General features: G+C 49.9%; 1 protein-coding gene across 2 annotated transcripts in view; it reads right to left on the bottom strand.

Moving 5' to 3' along the window:
• Positions 1-4,112: 4,112 nt before the first annotated feature.
• P3H2 (prolyl 3-hydroxylase 2) overlaps positions 4,113-17,674 on the bottom strand; it is a 62,268-nt gene continuing 48,706 nt past the window's right edge. Inside the window, exons 3-15 of one of the 2 annotated variants that reach the window (XM_054639419.2) lie at positions 17,382-17,571; positions 14,175-14,306; positions 12,927-13,069; positions 11,422-11,511; positions 11,031-11,071; positions 10,493-10,587; positions 7,698-7,825; positions 7,087-7,182; positions 6,844-6,994; positions 6,231-6,348; positions 5,995-6,070; positions 4,923-5,063; positions 4,113-4,313 (exon numbers count right to left, since the gene is read on the bottom strand). In XM_054639419.2, the coding sequence (XP_054495394.2) occupies positions 4,221-4,313; positions 4,923-5,063; positions 5,995-6,070; positions 6,231-6,348; positions 6,844-6,994; positions 7,087-7,182; positions 7,698-7,825; positions 10,493-10,587; positions 11,031-11,071; positions 11,422-11,511; positions 12,927-13,069; positions 14,175-14,306; positions 17,382-17,571 (1,494 nt within the window). In that variant the 3' untranslated portion in view covers positions 4,113-4,220. Of the gene's footprint in view, positions 4,314-4,922; positions 5,064-5,994; positions 6,071-6,230; positions 6,349-6,381; positions 6,582-6,843; positions 6,995-7,086; positions 7,183-7,697; positions 7,826-10,492; positions 10,588-11,030; positions 11,072-11,421; positions 11,512-12,926; positions 13,070-14,174; positions 14,307-17,381; positions 17,572-17,674 lie in introns of those variants that run through there. The other variant, XM_077184000.1, reaches the window with a different exon arrangement.

Genomic DNA, 17,674 nt, shown 5'->3' with positions numbered 1-17,674 from the left:
TCAGAAAGTCTCTCAGGCTAATGCCTATGGAATGTCCAGGTTCCTTTAGACTGTAGCCACTGGACATAAAGAGCTTTAGGTATTTCAGCCTTGATTATAGATGCAGAAATTTGAAAGTAGCCCCAAGTCTTATTTTCAGGTGAGGTTTCAGGGGTGAGCTTTTGGCTGGAGAGAAGCTTTCAGCAGCCACTTGGAATAAGGCATTTACAGCCCAAGGGGGCTCAGCCTTAGGCTTTCTGCTGGCCTTTCTTGGAGGTTCTTTACTTACACAAGGTGTTTCCCATGCTCCTACCCTCTGCATGAGGTGCCTTGCTGGGCTGTCATGACTCCTGTCAGCCACTGCTCCCCAAGCCTTGGTGCTTTTGCTATCACTGGCTCTTCACATTCTCTAGCTGCATCCCTGACTGCAAAGTGCCATCTTGCCCCTAATGAAGGCATAATTTCATCTGTATTGTCCTGAAATATGATGGGCTCCCCTTTGCTGAGACATGCCTGTGGCACAGAGCAGGCTCCCCCAGTGCCCCCACAACCTGCAGCAGCCTTGTGCAAGGGCTGAGTGAACTTGGCTTGGGCCCACTTGGACATGAAAGAAAAACAAATCTCCTTGGGAGTAAAGGTCCCCTGGCATGGATTAACAGCATGCAGGCTTCACTTTCAAAACCACATCCACACCCAAACACACACACACACAGAACCACCTCAGTTGTTGTTTTAAATACTTTTAAATTCCATTATGTTTCCTTTATGGGTAGGTTGTTTTTTCCCTCAAGGACTGTCATAAATCAACCCTGCTAATCCCACTCTACATATCTTATTATTATTATTATTATTACTAGGGAGGGTACAGGTGAGTGAACAAGGAACTAAGGCATGGTTCAACCACCTCCATGTCCAAAAGGCTCCTGTTGCTGGTGATAGAACTGGGGAATGAACAACACATGGCCAACATCTAAATGGGTTGTGCTTCCCTTTGGTGGGCAAGCCTTGGAGCTGGCCTGGGAGCCATGAGGTGGGCTCTGAAATGCACATCAGTTTTGAGCTCAGTGCTGTGGCTGCAAGCACTGCCTCCCTGGGGAGCTGCTTCATGATGGGGCTTTAGTAAACAGCAGTTACCAGACTGGCAGGTCAGGAGAGGAGTAACAGCATGAACCCAAGTAGAAGGAAACAAAAATATAAGTGCACTAGGTTGTCCCTGGGGCATATTCGACCAAGGAGGAGTATATACATTTAGTATTGTTGTCAGCTTTCTTTTAGCTGGGATGCAGGTGCCCTGCAGGCACTCTGGATGTGACCCTGACAGCTCTGGCAGATACCAGGCCCTACCTCAAATCCAAGAGTTAAAATCACTTCTCAGTCCAAGCCACCTTGGTGGCAACCCATCCCACTTGGATACCACAGATGCAAAAACCTATGCTGTATTTTGGTGCATACCCTAAAGAGTTCTGCAGCTTGCTCCTGTGAGGCTACAGAGTGCCAACAAACTTGGCACCCACCTCTGCTGTTGCAGCAGAAACACAAATCCACTTCTGAGCTAGATTTTGCCAGAGCAGAGCTGGAAAAACAAGCAAACAGGAGAAGTGCCTTTGACTCACTGCATTCCTGTTTCCTTGCTTCAGCATGGGCCAGGCTGCTGCAGGTCTCACTGGCAGAGCAGCATGGCCCAGGCAGCCCAGAGTCTTCTCCCTTCTTGGGGCACGTTTGCAGTGAGTCCTGCAATGCTGCATCCCCTGAGGCTGCTCCTTGGCCCTGCAGCAGAGCTGATTCACAAGGGTGGCCGTGGCCCTGGACAGCCAGCAGGGCACAGGGAATGTCCCTCCTGCTCACCAAACTGCCTGGAGCAGGTCCATGCTGTGGGAGCTTCTGCACAGCTGGATGCACAGCAGGGCACAGGGACAGGCAGCCAAAAGCACACACACACACACACTGTCCACACTGCTCCAGCAGGGAGAGGGGGCTGTGCTCTCAGATCCAAGGCAGGAAACCCCAAAGGCACAGGTACCATCATGAGACAGACCCCAAACTCCCCAGTCTCTCCATCTAATATTTGACTGAAGAAAGACAAAGACAGGCCCAGATGTGTTTAGTTTATTTTCCCTAGATTTAGACACAGCTCTGGCTAACCACCACAGGAACAAACCAACCATGACCTGTGCCAGCCCCTGCACCTCTCCTTGCAGCAGAAGCAGCTGGTGGCACCCCTGGGAGGGCTGGGGCTGCACAGGGGCAGCTCTGCAGGATGCACTTGGGGAGTGGTGGCTGGGGGATGGCAGCACAGGCCCACATGGAAGGTGCAGCATTCAGAGTCAAGCCTTGGATGCAGCAGTGTGGTGCACATGGAGGGACCATGAAATGGGGGTCAGCTCTCCAAAGTGAGCAGCTGCCCTCCCCTTCTTCTCCCCAGCTTTTCCTCTGGCTGTTTTGAAAAGGGGGATGGAGTTAAGCATTTACAGAAGAGGCACTTAACCAGAGAAGGCTCTTCAAAGGCAGGAACCTGTGGGCAGTTCTTTGGGGATGAATCTTTTGAACAATCTATGAGGGAAGGGAGATAACAACAAAGGAATAAGCAATGCTGGTAGCTTTAGAATGGCCAGAGCCTTTTCCTCTGCAGATGCAGCATTGGAGGAGATGCAGCAAGTAACTCTTCCAACATTTTCTGGGTGGTAATAGTTCCCTCTTCCCAGTCTGGGCATTTATTTTTCCAGATGCAGAGTTTCCCTCTACCTTGCCCTGGAGCAACTTTTGAGGTCTCTACAGAAATCCTTGTCTACAGCCTTTGCAGCCAGTGACTGGATGGGAAGAGGGGGCTTCTGAGCCTGGAAGGTTTGAACAGGCACAAGCTACAGGAGTAAAGAGAAAAGACAATTCTCTGCGGCAGATTTTAAGTCCTGGGAATGCCAAAACTGGCAGAGGGGAGTAGAAAAGGACTGATGAAAGTGCCCATGCAGCAGGGAGCTGAGCAAAGCAGCTCAAGGATGTGAACTGCAGCAAAGGTCCCTGTAGTGTTTTCTGGATAGATTGCAGCCTTGCAGTAATTTCAAGTAAAGATTGCTGAAACCTGCCTTTTAGGAACTGTTTTCCAGCAGCAGAAGCAGCTCTTGGGTCAAAATAAAAGCTGCCCTTATGTCTGGGGCAGAAATCCTGTGATTCAGTGCCTGTTCTGACTGAGATAGGGGCTGCTCTGATCCCACACACAGGACTAAATTTAATGGTTGGGGAGGAATTATTTACTGGCTTAGCAGCAGTTACTTAACTACTTGCTTTCACTGCAACATCCTCAGGCTGGGTCAGAACTCCTCTGAGCAAACAGATACTACCACACCATGAACATCTGCTGCTTCTGCACTGCCAGGATGGGAGGATGCAGCCAGGACATCCAGAGGGCAGAGCTACACCATCACCATCCAACACCATGGCACTGTAACTTCCTAAGCTGCTTTCCAACAGGGTCCCAGAAATTATGACTACAAACTCTGGGTTCTACCAGCAGCAGACTGGGCTGGAAGCTCAAAGAATGCAGTGTGAAGCAGCATCCTTCAGTTCCCAGGCCATCAGCAAGAGAAGGGACTGAACATGAGTGACAGACCCTATTTCACCAGAGTCAGCTGCAAATCACATCCCTTCACCCTGTGCACAGCTCATGGCCCTGCTCAGCAGCTGATTTCCAGAAGCTCTGCTCAGAATTAATGCCCAAACACCAGCTTCACATGGCTACAGAGAAATCTCCATTTTGCTAGGACTTGGGTTTTCCTTTGTTTTTTCCCGTAAAAGGCATATTTCAAATGGTGAGAGACAGTCATAACTCCAGTTTTTGTAGTCCAGTTTCCCCCAGCAGGAAGTAGGAGCAGGAAGACTGGTGCATTAGAACACCTGAGAATTTTCTCCAGCAGATGCTAGAAGAGAAGCAGCTACTTTTGGTTGAGAAAAAAAAAAAAAAGGGTTCTCCAAGGGGGTACAAGGGGGTAGAGTGGGCCTGAATGAGTCCTGAGAAGTGCTAGAGAAAAACAGGGAATGCTGGAAGCAGAAGCAGCCCCACCAGGAGATGCTGGCACAGGGATGAGGGTTCCAGCAAAAGCTGTGCTAAACACAGAAGAGGCATTCCTGAAACTCCACAATCATATTAACCTGTTAATTTATACAGCATCTCTGTACAAAAATAGAAGGGTTCTAATAAGATTAACAATATTAAATAAATATTTAATAGAAAAAGTCTTTGGCCTAGTTCATAGCTCATCCTTTGGGTTGATGTTCATTTCACTGGGTCCTAGATGCTCCTGGTCCAACATTGCAATCACTTCATCTGCCTGGATTCGTTCCTGCAAGAGGGGAAGGGAAGAAATGGTAACAGCAGAGCTTCAGTGCCTGCTCCAGCTAATTCAGTGAGGCTCAGGCTGCTGGGAGGACACACAGCAAGGATTTTACCCCAGAACCAGCAGTGTAGTTGAGAGGATGGGGGAGAGCCTAGGGATTTGCTGGGCAAAATTAATCAAATCCCTTTCCACCTCAGTGCCTGATTCCCTCCTCCCTGCAGGGCTGCAGGGGTTGGGGCAGAGCTGATGTTCTGTAGCAGCGGGACTGTGAGAGCACTCTGAGCTGTGGATGGCTCTGCAGGAGTTCCCCATCCATCAGGCTGCTGCCACTAGGTGTCAGAAATGGCCAGGCCAGCCCTGCACGGAGCCCTTCCACGCCCCACTCAGCACCGCAGCCCAGCACTGCACCCCACGGGCCAAGGGCAATGCGTGCCCAGGACCAGGCAAGGCAGGAAAAAACCTGCCCTGGGGCCAGCTCCTAACATGGGAGTGCTGCGGTGGGGGCTTAATGGGAGAAAAACAGATCGACTGGGAATAGAGAAAATACGATGGTCCTGGCTCCTGTGGGATGCTGGGTATGCCCCAACTCCCCTCACACACGATGGAGGGACTCACCAGCTCTCTGTAGAGAGGGTCCAAGGTGAACCAGAGAGCCACAGCGCAGCGCTGGCCCTTGGTGACCGCCTTCACCCCGTGGGGGTTCTCACCGCCCGACGAGAAGCTGATCATCCTCCCACACTTGGGCTTGATGGAGGCCTGCAGGGAAACAGCACAACAGGCTGGCAAGGGGCTGCACACGCTGGCCTGGCTGGGCTCACCACGCTCCAGGGCTTGGGAACTCACTGGGCATCCCTCTGCATCACCCCAGGACCTGGTGAGCTGCTCAGGGGGACATGTAGAGCTCTGGGCATGGCTGGCAAAATGTGTGGGGTAAATAGGGGGGTGTGAAGCTTGCTCCTGCTGTGCAGACATTGTGCAGAAAGGACATGATGGCATGGAGTCTCTGCAAAGCCTACAGGTGACCACCTAGAGCACAATGGGGCCATGGCATAACTCCAGGGAGGTCCAGGATAAGCCTGGCATGGCTGTCAAATACCTTTCTTTCTTTCTTCTCTTGGCAGAGTCCCCAAGAGTCCTGCAGGACCTCGGGAGCAGAATTGCCAACCAAACCAACCCTCAGGCACTTAAGTAGACACAATCTACCCTCCAGCTTCTCCAGAGACCCCAGCATGGTGTCCAGACCTCTGTCCAACCACAGAGTGGGTGCCCAGATTCCTTAATGGCCCCAAACAGAGGTGAGGGCTCATGCCTGAGCCACATCCCTCCCAGGGTCTGATGTCCAGCACCGTGACCCACTCTGGAACAAGAGACCTGGATCAGGCACTGCATCTGTGTGGAAACACCAGCTCATGTTTGACCACGAGATGGGGTGGCAGCTCAGCAGTCCTCCAGGCCAGGGACAACTACCAGCCATCCCTCTGCCTGCACTGGGGGTGGGGAGAATCCCTAATCCACAGGTTTACTGCTTGGCACGGCCTCTAGGGAGGGAGCAGATGGTCTGTGCACCTTTGCAGCAGGATTTTGTATTGGCTCTTTGCAAGGTAGGAGCCACAGGATGCCCGGGGAAGCCCAGAGCCCTGAGCATGGAGTGCTGAGGAACAGCTTTTGGCCCACAGCACCAACTCACTGTCACAGTTTTGGCGTCCATCTCGGTGAAAATGAACTCGCCACCTTCAAAATCTGCGTTCATGTACAGAAGGGCACTGGGGAAGCAAGTGGGAAATCCCAGTTAGGGGAGCACTGGGGAGGTCAAGGCTGACCCCCCACCTCCTGGACAGATCCCACATTGCTCCATGAAGACATGGGTGGGGGACTGCCAGAGGGAGAGAGGTCCCTGGGGAGATTCCTTCCCTTCCTTCCTACCTGTAATCCCGAAAGGTGTAGGCAGGAGGTTCCTTCCAGCACTCGTTGGCTTCGGGGTCCAAGAGGCAATTGTCAGCATGGATGGGATGGCTCAGATCATTCCTGCGCTCCTGCTGGCCTAGGCAGGGCCATGTGGAGGAAGGGGGAAGGAGAAGGGATGGATGAGATGTGAATGCCATGCTCTATGGGGTCCCATCATGGGGTGGGAGCCTACCCTGGCCCCACTGCAGGTGGTGTTCACAGGTGAGAGGAGGAAAGGAATGGCTGGGGAGAAAAGGCAACATCTGAGAACTCAGATCTGCACAGCTCTGCCTGTTCCTGGCTGCAGGGAAGTGAAATGGAGAGCTGGGGCTGGGATGGAAAGGAGAAGGGACAGACAAGAGGAGGCAAGAGAAGAGGGAGGAGAAAATAGGAAGAGTTGCAGATATGAAAACCAAGAGAAATCCCAGAAATTACTTTTTTGGGGAACAGCAGTCCCACTTTTTACTGCTGTGGGATGCTGACTTTGCCCAGCCCTTGGCCACCAATTTAAGCATTAAGCACAACAGAGCTGCTCTGAGCTCATAAAGCCCCCCTGGAGGGCTGAAGCCCTCCCAAGCTCCCTGCTCCTCACCGGAGAGGGCGGTGCGGCACACCAGGTGCGTGTAGGAGAAGTAGAGCGTGGAGTTGAGCTGGAAGTAGGACTGGACAATCCTGCGAGCCTTCTCACTGATGTCATAGAACAGCCGGGCACTCTTCAGGGGGACACGGCCCTCGTAGCCATACTGGGCAAGGAGAGGGGCAAAGGGAGGTCAGTGTCATGTGCACACTGGGAGGGAGGGCACAGGAGAGGAGGAGAAGGAGGAGGGAGCTGTACCTTGAGGGCTTTGAGGACAGTGGCTCCTTCAAATCTCTCATTCGGAGTGTGGGGGGAGGTTTTGCCCCTGTAACCATCTCCAGCCAACATGATCCCCTGGAGAACAGGAATACAGATGAGGGGTGAACTGGTGTGTCAGGAGAGAGGGATCTGCAATGGAAGTACATGGCACCCTCTTCCCCAAATCCCCCAGGGCTGCATTCGCTGGGCCAGGTCAGTTGGGGTGGAAAGGGGCTGCAGCTCTCTGTGAGCACAGATGCAGGATATCAACCACCCACCTCCTAACTGGGGATGTTCAGCCACCCTCAGTGCCTTGCCAAGCTCAGTTAATGGTGAATGAGAAGGCTCACCCAGACTTGTGGATGAGCATCCTTTGGATTGTTATAACATGGGGAAAGAGCTCTTTCTGCACAGGCTCTGTCCTGCAGCCCAGGATGGAGCAGCAGCTCCCGTGCTGCAGTTATGGGTGTGCACTGGGGACAAGCATCCACCTGCTCTCCACAGGCATCCTGCCCTCAGCTGCAACACTCAGCAAGGCATGAGCCCATGGTCTCCAGGGGCTGATCACCCATCCAGGTGTCACACTCAGCCCAGGAACATTGCCCACTCACACTGGCCACCCTGTGCAGCTCCCGGCACTGCTCCTCTGAGATGACATTATCCAGCAGCACTCGCTGGGTGCCATTCAGCTGCTGAGAGTTGTAGACAAACTTCACATCGCTGTAGAGAAGAGGGCCCCCTGAGGAGAGACACAAAACCATCCTGCTGAACGTGCCCTGGCCTTGTTGACACCTTGTACAGAGGCTGGAGGCCAGCTGAAGCCACCCAGGTGTGCTGACAGGCAAAGAGCTCCACAGCAGAATGTGGCCTCCCTTCAGTCACAAAAGAAACAGAAGCAATGGGAACACAAGGAGATGAGATCAATTTGCTGCAGGAACATCAGCACTTTTCTACCTTCTCAACAGCTGCCTTGCAAATGCAGGGACCACAGCCTAGGAACACCAAACCCCAGTGGGACATAGGGAAAAATAGGGACAGTGGCTAACTTGGCTCTCCAGCCCAGCTGTCAACACCAGTGTAGGTTCCATTGCATTTGTGCTGTGTGGATGCTGCTGGCTTGGCATGCAAAGCCACCCCCTGCAACTGTCATCAGTGTTTTTTGTCTGCCATACACAGAGAAAGCCTCACATGGTGCTGAGCTTGCAGCAAGCACTGCTTTCCTCTAAGGAGGAGGGCAGGGAGTGGGTGAGCCAGAGAACTCTCGGGATAATCCTCCTCCACTGAGGCAAAGGAGCTTCCATGGCTGTCCCTGCCATCCCTCACATCCTGCCTCTGAACTGCCTCCCTCTGCCTGCAAGCTTTTTATGAGAGGTTTCAATCCATCCCCATCAAATCTGACTGATCCAAAAACCAGAGCAAGGCCCCTAAACCACCATCTTTTGAAGCCTCTTCCACGCATCTCCTCAAAGAAAGAACAGGAAAGAAATGGTAACAATAAAAGCCTAAACCAGATGTCTCTCCAGGAAAAAACTGAAATACATCTGAACTGTAAAGAAAATTATTTGTTGTCACAGACAAGCAATAAAATAGAGGAAACAGAGCTGCAGAGTTCCCCCCACCATGTGGCACAAGGAAACTTCTCTGTGACAATGCTTTTCTAACTTCTACTTTTCCTGTCTACTGAGTCAAAACTGTGTTCTTGGCAGGTCTCCTTGGCCTATGGAGGACACGTAAACCCCACAAGCCCCATCATTAGCTCACAGCTTTATTTCTGAAGAGTTAGGTTTCTTGGAAATGGAAAATATGGGATGTTTCTGGTGTTCACTGTGCTGATTTTGTTGCTTGATAACCACACTTATTGCAAATGCAGCTGGATCAGAATGAGAATTCTCAAATCCAAACTCCTGGCATGCTCCAATACAGGGCTGAGTTCTCCAGCTCAGCTGCTCTTCCCCAGCCATAAGCACATGAGGGATGAACACAGAAGGCATTGCTCAACACTTCCAACATTTCTCCTGGTTCCTCCCAGGGAACAAGTGGGGCAGCTCTGTGCCATGGACACTGAACCCTTGTCCCACACTGACAGTGTGCTCCCACCTTGCCTCTGCCTGCTCTGAGTACCAGCACAGACAGACCTGTTTCCTGTGTCTGTGCTCTGTGAAAAACACCCCAGAGAAACTGAGGAATTCTTTGGACTTTTGGGAGAGAAGGAATTGGCAGAAAGGAGGAAGGGGGGAAGGGTAGAAGTACAGGAGAGTACAAAATTAAAATTCCTTTTCTCTTTCGGCCTTTTCTTTTTCCAAGTAAAAAGAGAGAAAGAAAAAAAAAAGACAACAGAAAAAGGCAGAAGCTGGATGGACAAAAATCCCAGTTCCTTTTTGATGGATTCAGTTTTCTTTGTAAACAAGAACATTCTGCAAGAAAACCAGAATAAGAGCATAAAAAGAAATAAAAACAGAAAGAAGGACTCTGAAATTACTGGGTTATAAACAGCAAACAGGCCAACAAATATAATTCAACCAGCTCTTGGCTTAAGCAAGATCTTTGGTATCTTCCTGTGGTATTTGTCTATTTTATGTACAGCTAGAGAAGGGATAACAACACTCTGACAGAACACTGAGCAGCTGGACACAACTTGGGCTGGGGAAAGCTGTGAAATTCCCCAAAAAGCGCTACCACCCATTGCATTACAGGGAGGTTTAATTGCCTGCTGCTGTGGAGCTGGCTCACTAGAGACACAAGACACCTCCTGGCTTGAGACCCCGTTGTTTTGCAGCAAGGATTCTGCTTTGGTGCTTGGCTACAATATTGTTTTTCAAAATTGTTAAGGGGAAAAATCCTATCTTTAGTAGATGTTATGGTATTTTCTGTGGCTGCCGAAAATGTGCTGAAATCAGATGAAATGTCTGCTGACAGGCTTATAAACAAAGTGATTTCATGTGAGCTAAGACATGAAATCATAAGCTTAGTCTGCAAAGAGAAGTGGTTGCTAATATGGTGAGATCCAGCACATTTAGCAAAGCATCAGGACAGGCTGCTTCCAGCACCCATCCTTCTGCAGCCTGGACAACAGGGAACACACTGATCTTAAACCACCTGGACAGAAAACTACTGTTTGCAGGTTTGCTTTCCCCATGGTAAGGAAGACCCAGCTCCACATCTCAGGGCTCTGTACTGAGTAGCCCAGCAGGTGGAAAAACAAGTCCAAGAGCACAGCAGTGCCCTGGGATCCACAGAACCAGAAATTCTGTGGCAGCACTGAAGACTTGTCTGTCTCTTAAACAAAACTTGAACTCCCTTAAATAGGAGTGGCCCTCACTGCCCAGTGGCCAGCCTTTGCAGACTGTAATCTCTAGCAAAAGGAAAAAAGATCCCAGTTTTGTTGAGACATATTCATCAGCCTTACCCTCCTTCAGCTCTCGATCTGGCTTTGGCATGGGTTTCTTTGTCAGGGACAGCCGGGGCCCATCCTCGGGTTCACTGCTGATGCTTGATGGGATGCTGAGGAGCAAAAGAGAAGAGGAACATCATGACTTTGGCCACAAGTTCTTCAGCTTGCACTTTTGCTCCCTTTGGAAACTAACACACAAAAACCCCAAGCAAATCAGTACTTTGTACAATGTAACAGCCATACAAGCTGAAGCCTTCACCCCGTCCTGTAGCAAACATTGCTTTTCTGGTAATGAGAGCAACAGCTTCCACCAACAAATCTGACCAGCACCACTTGCCTCTGCTATCAAGATCCCTCTAGACCACTGCTGGTTTTGAGGCACTCAACTAAAATAAGGTTCTTGTGGGAATGTTTGCAATGGCAAGGGCAAAGGGCACTAATTCAACCAGGATGGTGTGCTAGGTGGGTGGACAGTACACCTGAGTGACAGGCTGGTAACCCACCATGATCCCACCATGGGGAATGGTGAAGCTGCAGCTCAGCTGTGGCTCACCTGTGCTCGTCCTGGCGGGCGCCGTACCTGTTCCAATAATTCTGTGGGAAAAGAGAGGACAAACTTCTTAATTTAATGCTCCAGCCAAAGCCAGGGCATTACCTGCTCTGCCTGACTCCCAGGGACATCAGCCAGCCTCTCTGGCTCCATCCCACCTAACTTTGGGGAATGGCCTGAGTTCACCACATTGAAAATGTCGATGGGGCTGTATGCGCCTCCCCTTCACCCCAGGAATGCCTCCTTTGCTTTGCCATCCCTGTTTTCCTACAGGGAACAAACCAGGCCAAGACCCAGCTCCCGAGTCAGCTACAGAGGGCTGGATTTACAGGAGAGGGGCAGGGGGAGCTGGTCCCAGAGCTGTGAGCTGCTGGCCCAGCACAGCAGGCGTTACCGGCTCCGTGTAGGCGAATCCCAGGCCGGCCGCAGCCACCCGCAGGAGGTGGGACTCCAGCTTGTGCCGCCGCAGCAGCGCTCTGGCTTCCTGCAAAGAGAAGGAGAACACCAGCAGTTGCACATGGCCAGCTTCTGCAAGACAGTGGCCATGCACCTCTGCTTCAGAGGCGCTTCATGCAATGCTGCTGGTTTCTTTAGGTTGAGGGATGCTTGGAGCAGCCCCAGGCACAAGGCTGAGACACTCAATACACAACAGAAGGTGTTCAGCAACTCATTTAGGAAGCCTGAATCCCCAAAACACGTGTCCAAAGCTGGCAGAAATTCCTGAACACCTTGATGAGCCTCGAAATATCTGGGCAAAAGCTGGCCAGAGAAACCCCAGCTGCAGAATGAGGGCAAGTTCAGGCTGGTGGGGCAGGGACCCTGGCTGGGCTGTGCCTCAGTTCCCCCCATGGAGCCCATGGCCTGGCCCTGGGATGCACTTAGAGTGCTTGGATGGGGGCCACAAAGCATAGCCAGCTGGAAATTGTCCATCGGGCGGCTTTATTTTGAATGAAAAATCTGCAAACACTGGTATTTCTCCTAGAAAACTATTGTGCAGAGTAAAGATAAATTCATTTTTTAACAGAAAACGTCAAAACACTGTAAACAATTAAATGTTTTTGTCAACTTCAGGTTTCTTTTCCTAAATTCATTGTGTGAGGGAAAACAACTGTTTTTCTTGTTTTCCTTTTTATAATTTTGCTTTTATTTTTTAGTACTTTACCAAGTTCACCTTGATTTGCCTGGAAGTCAAGGAATTCCCAAAGGAATGGAAAAACCAGTTCCTGCCAACACTTTATTTATGGTGCGAGGGGAATGACTGGGATGGGATGGGATGGGATGGGATGGGATGGGATGGGATGGGATGGGATGGGATGAACTTCTGTATGGTGAGGAAGGCAGCCCCAGGGCCAGAGATAAGGGCTGCCCAGACTGGAGAGAAAGCCAGTCCTGCTGGGTGATGGAACACACACAGTTTGACCCCAGCCTAACCCTGTCATAGCAGAGCTACTGCCTGCAGAACAGGCTGAGCTCTGAACTCCAAGCTAAGAGATTTGAGAGTAATGCTGAGATCTCAGCCTCCCCTGGGAAATATTTCTCAGCCCTGTCTGAAGAGATGCTGCCCTTTGCTTGGTGTTTCATTGCATTCTTCTTGCCGGAGCACTGGGCAAGAGGAGGCTTTACACTGTTGCTCACTGCCCTCCCTGTTCTTGCTCAGGCTTTACCAGGCTGAAGTCCCCATTAAAGCAAATTCTGTCCACCAGTGTCTCCCCCACACCAGTGACTCTGAACTTGCACCCTGAAAATCACCAGCTCAGCATCACCAGCGAGCCCAGCACTTCTGCTTCTTTTTTTAAAGTGGTCCCACTGGGGGAAAGCTGCCAGGCTGCTTTTATTTCCACCAGGTTTTTTTGTTAAAATGTGTCCCATCAAGAGCTCTGAGGTGTCACTCAGTCTCACCTTTCTGGGTTTGATGGTGGCTGGATCCACTGTGCCTTCCAAGAGACCCTCATAATAACCTGCATTCTCCAGGACATCTTCATCGTCCGGGTGGAACAGCAGGTAGGACTTGGCACACTCCAGGGCTTTCACATAGTCACCAACTGAGGGGACACAACAGTGGTCAGGGGGGCACAGGAGGGCACAGGGGGCTCACACAGAGCCCAGGAGGGGACTCTGCAGGGAGGGAAGCACAGCCTGAGCTCCCCATCAGCTGAAGCAGCAGCCCAAAACTTCACGGGGCTCTCTTGATGCCTCTTTGTCTTAACCACTCCACTTGCCCAGCAAGGAAACTGAGGCACAGAAACAAGACTTGTCTGCCATCATGCACAGATCAGATGGTATCCAAATTGCATCCAGATGGATGGGCAGGACTGCAAGACAGTGGATACTGTCTGGCATCAAACTGCTTCCCATCCATCTGTGCAGCATCTCTCACGGCCCAGGGGTTTTCACCCACCACAGCAAACCTCTAACTGGGCAGAGGAATAAAGAAGCCTGTACACCACACATGAACTGTCTCCTCCTGCTTTCTTCCCATTGTGATGATGAATCTTTATGTTTTAGTAGAAATTTTGACCCTTGCAGTCTGCCCTTTTCAGTAAAAAGTTATTAGCAAGCCTGAGAGAGCAGATGTCTATTTTCTTTTATGTAACAAAACATAATAAAATAGCACACAGAACCACACAACTGGCATGATTTTTTAGCACTGCCAGCCCCTGACATTTTGCCACACTGCCAACTCCTGCAACTTTGCTGCGAATCCTAAACTATTTGGTTAATTGTCAAAAATTGGCATCTTGGGATAAGCTTGACCCAAGTCATATGTCTGTTATTTATTAATTTAGAAGATGTATCAGTTCATTTCAGAAAATGTGAAACACAAGAATCCCAAGGATTTTACTATTAAAAGGCAAATGAAAGGACCCTAAAAAAGCATGATTTATTTAAAGAAAAGTAATCTTTAAGCTAAAGGTTGGGCTTTTAAAACCTGACTGATCATCTAAAACACCTTCATAAAACTACTTCATTGTATTTCAGTCAACCTGACTTTTGAAGACACCATTTCCAATGTCCTTTGCTTCTCTTTCAGACCGTGCCTCTGCATCACAGTAGTGTGGGCACTGGGGGAAATAGCCTCATTCCCATATGGAAGAACTTGCACAAAATGCATAGAACTCAGCAGTGCTGTGTGGACCAGGACTTTACCTCTGTAATAGGCAAACTGCAGGTAGTCATAGTGGAGGGGAAGGAAGTTCTCGATGGGCGAGATGCGGCCCGAGCGCGTGGCCAGCTCCCGGACACAGTCGTGCTTGCAGGCCAGGACCTGCATGTAGTGATCTGCCAGGAAAAGAGGGAGAGCTGCTCTGAGCTGAGGGGATGGCAATGGTGCCCAGACAAGGACAGACAGAGGTTCAAACTCCTCAGCTGAAAGATGTGCAACTCACACTGCTTTGGCCTGGCAGGTGAGTGTGCACCGAGGGAAAGAGCTCATATTGGAACTCAAAGGCAACTCCAACCTTGGTGAGGGAGAAAGAATGATGCATCTGACTCCATGGATATCAGAAGGCTAATTAATTACTTTATTATACTATATTATATACATTTCATCTAAATTGAATCTGCCAAGCACTCACTCTGCACACCACTGCTCACACTGCACAGAATCTCCTGACTGTCAGCCGACAGTCCCAACACACACACACACACACAGCTGGCCCTGATAGGCCAAGGACACAAAACATCCTCACTTTGGATAAACAATCTCCATATTGCATTCTACTTTAGCACAACACAGGCACAGAAAGTGATAAGAATTGTGTTTTCCCTTTCTCTGAGGTTCAGAGAATATGAATCTCAGAAATCCTTGGGAAGAATTGTGCCTTGCTCTTCTCTGTGAAGAGAAATGTGGCGGCAGCTCAGGCTCCTCCCCAGAGCCAATTTGACAGAGTTGTAGTTACATTTTTGCCCCCTTTAGGAAACGCCTTCCTCCTTCTCTCAACTGTAGAGGGAGCTTGAGCATCTCTTTGGTGTGTCAGGAGCTGCTGCGGCGTGCAGGGACTGCAGGTGGCAGGTAGCACTTCAGCCCCAAGAGACAAACCCACAAAGCAAGCAGAGGGGTGAAGACAAGGTGGCCACACGTGCTGCCACATGAAATCCAGCTCCAGACTCCCTTCCTTCAGCTCATTTTAATCCTCTCCTTCCCTGCAGCAAGAAAGCTCCGGAGGGCACGGGGAGGTTTAGCTAAGAGGGGCTGGTGCAGGTTCTCAGCACAGCCAAGCAAGGCCAGTCTGAAAGGTCTGAGGTGCAAATCTGGGCAGCATAAATCCCTGTTTTCTGCTTCTCAAAGATGAGGCACCCCCCAGAGAATCACAAGCACATGGTAAATATTTGCCATTTACAAAGTTTCTTAATTAGTGGGACTCCATAGTATAGGTGCTGTACCAGCTGTACAGTTTCAAAGCCAACACTGACATCTGATTCCATTTTGGAGCTTTTGCTGCAATGTACTTACGAATCTAATTTGCTTGCTCTGTCTCTGCACACCATTAAAAACCTTAAGAAACAAACACAGGCTTGAAAAATAATCATGTGCTCAGCTACCAAAGCATTTCTTAGAGCTGCCATAAAAACCACCTGAGGAATTTGCAATGAAACCAAGTGGAAACTCAGAACAGTGCCTATGTGCTCTTGGCTCTTGACAGGTAGTCTGAGTAGTTGTCTGACTTACCATGCATATCCAGGGTATTACTTTAGGAAAAGCAAGAAAGGAAAGGACATAAATCATATTGTTGTAATTTAAACCTGTTTTAAGCATCCTAGATCTGAAATAATCAATCCATCAATGAGAAGTACTGCTTTTTCTTGGTACTGTAATCAATTCACTGAAATGTATCTGTCCTTGGGGGGAAAAGGTGAGAGTGTTTCAACCCCAAGCAGCAGCAGAGCAAATCAGTTTGGGTTAAAAAGAAATGAGTTTGAAGAAACCTAAACTCTCTCTTCTTGGTATATTACATATTCCCACTCCCTACTGAAATGTCTGGGCCTTGAGTGCCTTGGACCAGGGGTGAACTTTGGATTATGCTGTCCTGGAAGGAGCCACCTAGTTTCCTACAGAAGAGCAGCTGCACCAAGGATCTTATTTCCCTCCCTCAGCTCCAGGTTCCTTTGGGTGCCTGGCTGGTCCTGGGGTTGGGGTAGTTATGGCCAGGCACACATGGCCAAGCCTCTGCACTTGCAGGGACCCTCTGGCTGTTGTCCCCCCCCAGGAGATGTCCTGCTCTGAGCAACACCATGAGCCTGCCTGTGCTCAGGAAGGGCCAGCACAGAAACACCTCCTCTGGGGCTGCACTGGACTTGCACAGCACAGGAACAGTTTGTCCTGTTTGAAGAGCAGCAGCTTCCAGTGAGAAGGATGCTGGGCTTGCTTTGCCACTGAAGGCTGCTCTCTTGATGGGTGTCCTGCTCAAGGCTCTAAAAGCAGGCCTGATCAGCTGACAGCCACACTGGTACCAAGTCAGCCTTTCCAACACTTCTATTTTTTGCATGGTAAACAAGCCCCACCAGGGCAGCTTCCCATCCGGTATGCTGGTGGTTTCTCCTCTTGGTTGTTTCAATTAGATTTCCTGTCTTGACACAAACAGAATTATGCAAACCCAAAAAACATTCTGCATCTGAGTGAAGTATTTTCCACATAAGAAGCAAGATTTCAGGGCTTGATGCAACTCCAAGACCATAAGCAGATAAATAAGATTTCTGTCACTAAACAAACCTTAATTTATTGCTCTTCCTTCCCTTACAACTAATTAAATGTAATCTCATTTCCACTGAGAATGAACTGTTTTAATCCTCTCTGGCTCAGAGCCACACATGCAAATCTGAAGATTACACAGCAGCGTTCCATTCTCTCCAGAGATTTCAGTCAAGATCATAATTAGGTGGACCTCCACTAATGACAAATCCATCCTTTTGGATGGGGAGAAAATCCATGTTACGAGCCTTTTTGGCAACTTTCCTGGCCACCTGGAGCACGGCCAAGAGAACTCTGCTGCTCTCTTCATATGCTCTCAGAAACAGAAAACATAAACAAAGGCCAGCAATGTCTGGATTCCAGCGAGGTGTGTGAGACTGTGTACAGGGGAAATGGAAGCAGTTCAGATAAAGCACCTCAACTTCCAGCTCTAACAGAAAGCTGCAAATGCTCCACACATCTGGAAATGCAATTCTTCTAGCCCAGCTTCTGTTCAGGACCAAAATGAGATGTTCTGGGCTTCCAGGTGCCTCCTGCAGCATTATCACCAGCAGCGGAGATGGGAGGGAAGACACTTCCACAAATCCAGCCAAAGGCCCAAACTCAGTAACTAAAAACACTTCAGGGCCAAGGGTGAGAACTCTAAAAATGCAAAAAGATCTCACCTGCAATAGCTTCATAGAGACCAGCCTTGTAATCCAGGTGCTCGTGCTCCTCAAACCTCTGCGGTCCCTCGCACATGAGCTGGCAATCCTCATCCTCAGAGTAGTATCCTTGCAGGGCTCGCTCCAGGAGCTCAATGGCCAGCTCATACTCCTCCCTGTCATAGTGCCTCACCCCAGCACTGTAGTCCTCCTGCAAAGCAGGCAGCCAGAACACAAACCATGAGCAGGCCACGCTGCCTGGAGCACAGCATCCTGCAGTGCTTCTCAAAGGAAGGGACAAGGGGACTGGGACA

This window comes from Agelaius phoeniceus, chromosome 10 (genome assembly GCF_051311805.1).
Source record: "Agelaius phoeniceus isolate bAgePho1 chromosome 10, bAgePho1.hap1, whole genome shotgun sequence".
NCBI lineage: Eukaryota > Metazoa > Chordata > Aves > Passeriformes > Icteridae > Agelaius > Agelaius phoeniceus.
The sequence above is the reverse complement of the archived record's forward strand: the minus strand, read 5'-3'. Positions and strand labels throughout refer to the sequence as shown.